This window comes from Pundamilia nyererei, unplaced genomic scaffold (assembly GCF_000239375.1).
Source record: "Pundamilia nyererei isolate P.nyererei 1_Seehausen unplaced genomic scaffold, PunNye1.0 scaffold00099, whole genome shotgun sequence".
Taxonomy (NCBI): Eukaryota; Metazoa; Chordata; class Actinopteri; order Cichliformes; family Cichlidae; genus Pundamilia; species Pundamilia nyererei.
In genome coordinates this window covers 195,800-201,760 of record NW_005187500.1, presented here as the reverse complement: position 1 = coordinate 201,760, position 5,961 = coordinate 195,800, and the positions used below count along the sequence as shown (strand labels likewise).

General features: G+C 40.3%; 1 protein-coding gene across 6 annotated transcripts in view; it reads left to right on the top strand.

The window, feature by feature from the left end:
- LOC102212831 (disks large homolog 2-like) overlaps positions 1 to 5,961 on the top strand; it is a 177,107-nt gene that overhangs the window by 37,582 nt on the left and 133,564 nt on the right. For 4 of the 6 annotated variants that reach the window (XM_013912744.1, XM_013912743.1, XM_013912741.1 and 1 more), the window contains one exon: positions 3,882 to 4,018. The exons of the other annotated variants lie outside the window; for them this stretch is intronic. In XM_013912744.1, the coding sequence (XP_013768198.1) occupies positions 3,882 to 4,018 (137 nt within the window). The remainder of the gene's footprint in view (positions 1 to 3,881; positions 4,019 to 5,961) is intronic. 6 annotated transcript variants of the gene reach the window in all.

The following is a 5,961-nucleotide window of genomic DNA, read 5'->3' as shown; positions in this document are numbered from 1 at the left end:
CCCTGAAAATCTTAGAAATATGGTATCTAAGCAGATTCTTACTCTGGATGGCATTACCTTGGCCTCCAGTAACGCTGTGAGGAACCTTGGAGTCATTTTTGACTAGGACATGTCCTTCAATGCACATATTAAACAAAGGAGTTTGCGGTATTTAAGCAGCCCTTTGCTGCCCAATCCGACCGGGCTAAAGCTATTACAGCTATTGGGGTGTTTAGCTGCAGACGGGAGGCTGTATTCCTTTGTGCAAAACAAGGGGTTTAAACTATGATGAACGAGCCACGCTATGATATCTCGTTGCGCGTCCACTTTAGGGTTACAAGATCGTACCCAGGCATGTATGAGCAGAAGAAGTTTAAAGTTATGGCTGAACTGTCCCGGGCATCTTCTGTTGCCCAACTACTACAAATGGGTGGACCTCCGGGACAACGGAAAGCCACGTGACCGTGACCGCTCATTATATCACAACGGAGTGGTCGATACAAAGCCCTGTACTGCCCTATAGATTACATTAGATTAGATGAAACTTTATTTATCCCTCGGGTGGGTTCGTCCGGGAAATTCAGTTTCCAGTAGCACAGTAATGGTAAATGGCCTGTATTTGTATAGCGCTTTTACTAGTCCCCCCCTAGGGACCCCAAAGCGCTTTACACACCCAGTCATCCACCCATTCACTCTCACATTCACACACTGGTAGAGGCAGCTACAGTTGTAGCCACAGCTGCCCTGGAGCAGACTGACAGAAGCGAGGCTGCCATGTACCAACAGAAGTTGCAGAATGTGAGCAGAAATATACTCTATATACACATATATAAATACAGAGTATACAAAAGGGATAAATAGAATAAATAGGAATAAGAATACAAGGGAACGGCACATTTCAAGTATTGTGAGTCTATTACACAGTTGGATATTAACAAAAAGTATTGCACAGTGAAAAGGCACTACTAACAGGCATCTCCGAAAACGTTAGAGCACTTATGCAAATATGTGATGTCTTGATAAATCGAGCAGATATTAGAAGTTTACACAGAAACATTCTCGCATGAAAATATCTTAAAAGTTTATTTTGTGACCCAGACAGAGTAATATTTCAAACTCCGCCACTCTGTGTTCCTCCGCCACTGCCTCGTTTGAGTTTTGGACGAAATGGATTCTGGGATATTGCATTTCATCATTTCGAGCTGATTGGAGACCAGAACAGCCAATCAGATTTTTTTGCAAGTCTGTGATTGGCTGGTTTTGTGGCACAAATATAATGGTGTACAGAAAGAGTTGAGCACGCACGGGCAGAAATGTTGACAGCGCGAGCAACACACTGCGAGCGAGCGCAAATGCAAAAACTGAGCGAGAGGGGCTGCTGTTGTGTGTGTGTGGATAATAGCAAACACTGAAATACAGTTTTTGCACGCAGCAATGAATTTTGTTCACTCAAATTCAGCTTTTCTTCGCTCAAAATAAATTTCTCCTCAAAATACAACACTTGCACCTGCAAACTTTTTTTTACGTGCGCTCAGAATAGTGGCACAAAAATAACGCCATACTTGGAGAGTGCAGCGGGAGGGAGGCGGGACTCCTCGGAGAGTGCAGCGGGACGGAGGCGGGGCTCCTCGGAGAGTGCAGCGGGAGGGAGGCGGGGCTCCTCGGAGATTGCAGTAGTCCTGATAGTGGTGGCTGACTTGTCATTGAAGAATGCTGACATGACAATAAATGCCTTGCCATATCCCCACGCCGTATGATGTATGATGAGCATATCATTTTGTCTGTAAGAGAGAAAAACCCCCACATGTAAGTTCAAAGTAGTTGTATAGAATGTAATCAGTTTATCCAACAATCAGATTGCACGTGTTAACAAAAACATCCAAGCCATCCTCAATAATAAAGGCAAAATGGTATGGATCACTAGAGCTGTCAAGAAATGTGGTGAATAGGAAATAAAAATATATTTAATGAAAACACACTTTTTTCTAGCTGATGAATGCACTGAACTGTACAATGTGAAAAGCAACTTGTAAGTCAACAAAGAGACTGCAGAAGTGCTGAAAAGAAGTGCATATTTATAACTTTATGTTGGGTCTGCGCCTCCACAGGCCCTGCTGGTTTAGAAACTTATTCCCGTTAACGAAGCAAGACGAACAGCAATTGATCGATTTTACTTGCTAGCAAGGGAGGCTGGTCGGAACCAGGATCTTGGAGCTGAACGCTCCTCACCTGTTTCCTTCAAATAAACAGCCTACCATGCAGCCTTTTAGAACAAAAATTAGGTTAAAAAAAAAAAATCACATAATTCTTTGTTTTTACATTTATCAGGTCCCAATCAGCCCAAAAGGAAATTAAAAATGCTGCCGTGGAAGAGTTCGGGTCTTAGGAGGTTAAATGAATAACATGTTACAATGTTCTGTTACCATGGTAACAGTGGATAGTTTTGAAATGCACTGGATTATATGAAGGAGAGCGTTTATCTCAGAACTTGTTGAATTAACATTGAGGTACACACAAAAAAACACATTCTTTAAATGTCTGAAAACCCTAACAAACCCTAACACATGCATAGTTGACATACAGTATATTTCTGAATCTTGATTCTCTCAAAATAATTGAGTGACAAATAATAACTGGTTCATAGAGACTTACACATTTACTCACCACACTATTTCAAGAGCTTTGGGGGATTTGCATAAATTTCCCTGCATTCATCTGCTTCTGTAAAAGCCTGCTTTAATTTGAATGATAAAAAATTGAACTGTGACTGTTCTTAGTGTATTTCAAAATATACATCTAGAAAGTTTTTAGTCCATTAATTTCTTAATGGGCTAAAAAAGTTGATTTATTATTTCTAAATACAGAAATGCATGGAAACATTGTTACATGATTGGGGCAGAAACATTATTTAGTGTCTGGTTGTGAATACTAATGCATTCTTTTTATTAATATCCATTTAAATGTAAATGTAAAAGGCCATAGTGCCAGATCACTTGCCACGGCTTTGATTCTTTAGTAAAACATGGCTGGCCATTCAAAAAATGTTCCTGCACTTTGAAAATAAAAACACTCATCGGGATCAGGTTTTTCAGGCACCAAGGCTGTGGAACTCTCTTCCATTGTCTTTACGCTGTCTAGACTGACTCCTTTGAAAAGCAGCTGACATTTCTATACAAACAAGCTTTTCATTGTTTCATATTATTTTATTTATATTTCTGGTTTTATTGTTTTATTGTGAAGCACATTGTGATTTCTATCTGTGGGAAAGTGCTATATAAATCAATTTTACTTACTTACACTTTAACCGAATATTAAAAAGTTCACTTGAGTCACAAAATGCAAATGCTTTATATTATATGTTGTAAAGACAACCTAACAGATGTTCAGTTCATAGCTACAGAATGCAGTGAAAGTATTGCAGTTACTCAAACTGACATTCATGCAAAACACCAGGATATATTTGCACAAGTGCAGCTACCTGCCCGGTCAGATAAGACCACATATTTTCTGTGGACATTTTCTTCCTGGGTTTTGCAGTTTTAAAGATAATTTTATTAACACTCAAACACTACCAAAAACAACCTTTAGTCTGCAGCTCGGACAGAAAGGTCCAAGCTGCGGACTAAAGGTTGTTTGTTGACCTCAACTTGCTCTCTGATGCATCCATCCACGTGGATCCATGTGTGTGAATGTCAGATAGAAAGCACTTAGAAAAAGAACTGTTTGTATTAATGGTGTGAATAATGGGTGAATGAGGCTGTGTAAAGATCTTTGAGTGCTCCGGGAGAGTAGAAAAGTGCTGTATAAGAATCAGCCCATTCACCATTTGACATATCTACCATCCACTTAAGCCAATCAACTGTCAACAGCCCCTACATCATTTAACATGTGTATGTTCACAGATATCCAGGGGTTCTATGAAGTGACTCTATTAAACACACAGAAAAGCTCCAAGCAAAAGCTAGAGGAACTCAACCACATGGCGGACAAGTGGGAGAAAAGTCTTTCTGTACCAAACTCTACCTGTCCAGTAGAGCAGGTGAGTGTCTGACACACTGTATCAGCCCTATAGATAGTGAATTACCTTTTTATGACAAGGGTGTCTGCCTGCTAAAGCCTTTTGGAAAGTAAAACAGACAAAGGCTGAGCAGTGAAGCATTAACAGCAATAGCATGCTGAGTGTGGGGATAAAAACCCTTTTAAGAGAGCCATGAGCAGGTGTAGGGAGATGTAGTTTCTGGTGATCAGTCATCTGAATCTGACTCTTGACAATCAGTGTGCTATTCAGCTGAATGTGATAATCTGAGCTGCTAATTCTATATTTGTTGTGCTTTACTGGAACTATACCTTAATTCAAGTACCCTGCAAAGTGTGAGCAAATGTGTTGAGGAGAACATGGGGTATTTTTTAGCACCTGCACCATTTGCACCATACTGTATGTAAGTAAAGGCATGACTACTCGGTGTAAAAAGTGTTGTTTAGCTTTCTAGATAAGTTACTTTGACCACTGAAAGTATCGAAAATGGATATAGCTACCTTGACATCCACTGGTTTGTGAAAACCCATTATGAAGCGTTTTTGCTGCAGGCATCTTGGTGTTTTGAAATTGGACGCGATGAGGGAGGAGTGCATCTGACTGAGAAACTGGACACACCCTGCACCCTCCTTTCTCACACACAAATGACCAAAATTTACACAGCGAACGTAATGTTGTATTTAGTATGACCTAAAATGAGAGACAGCCTGTAAACTCAGCTGGGAAGTGTTTACAGGTTCAGCACAGAGGCCTGTTTCCCATAGACTTCAATTAGCCCTTTTCCACTAGTACCTACTCAGCTCAACTCGACTACGTCATTTTCCATTACAATTCAATACTACCTAGTGTGCATTGGGTCATTATAACAAAATGGCCCAGAGTCTTTACATGTTATTGTGATGTAATTTATATGCAACACAACACTATAACAAAGGAGCACGTGAAGGCAATGGTCTGTGTACAGCTTTTTGTCAGACTCAGAGACCAGCGTATTGTTCTTTGTGTAGTTATTTCTCTCGTTGCAAAGTTTCAAAAATGGTGATTTTGATTTTCGTGAAGGAGAGGCTTTTATGACTCATTGAGTGACACCACTGATTGGCCAAACTGTGGAAGCTATGTCAATCTTTTATACTATGTCTGTGACAATCTGGTCTTTAAGTCTGACGACATTAGCCGTTTCCAGGTCCAAACTCCCCTTCAGGTCCCAAAGTCAAACGAACACTGTGGCATCACTGAGAGTTACAAACTGTCTAAATTCTTTCATCTGTAATAAAATCATCAGTGTTGCTGCTTTACCAGGTGTAACAATTAAGTTTAACATTCAGGTATCCATGAGAACAGGATTTATTAAATTTAACAAAGTTAGAAGTTAGCAGGAAGTTAGCTCGCTAGGGAGAACAGCAGGTATTGGAGAAGGGGGGATTTTATAGGCTGAAGCTGGAGGGGGCGTGAAGGAGGAGTGGTCCTGCTCCTGAAATTCAGGTGATATCTCCACGAGTAGTTTGGACCTGGAAGCAGGATTCATATGCTCCTCCTTCAGTTGTTTGTGCATTTTATATAGCACCCTGTAATGTTAATTCATTTTGATTTTATTTATATAATGTTTTATATTGTAAGGTAGACCCTACAATAATACATACAGAGAAAAACCAACAACCATATAGCCCCTTATGAGCAAGCACTTAGGCGATAATGGGAAGGAAAAACTCCCTTTTAACAGGAAGATGCCAGAACCAGGCTGTGTGAGGAGCAGGATTTTGAATTCTGGATTTAACAGGAAGCCAATGAAGGGAAGCCAAAACAGGAGAAATCTGCTCTCTCTTTCTAGTTCCTGTCAGTAGGGCTGGGCCACATTATACCGTTCACGGTAATACCGGTATAATGTTAGGCAACGATAGGAAAATGAAATATCGCGATAGAATGGGAGTAAAACGTGCATGCGCAGT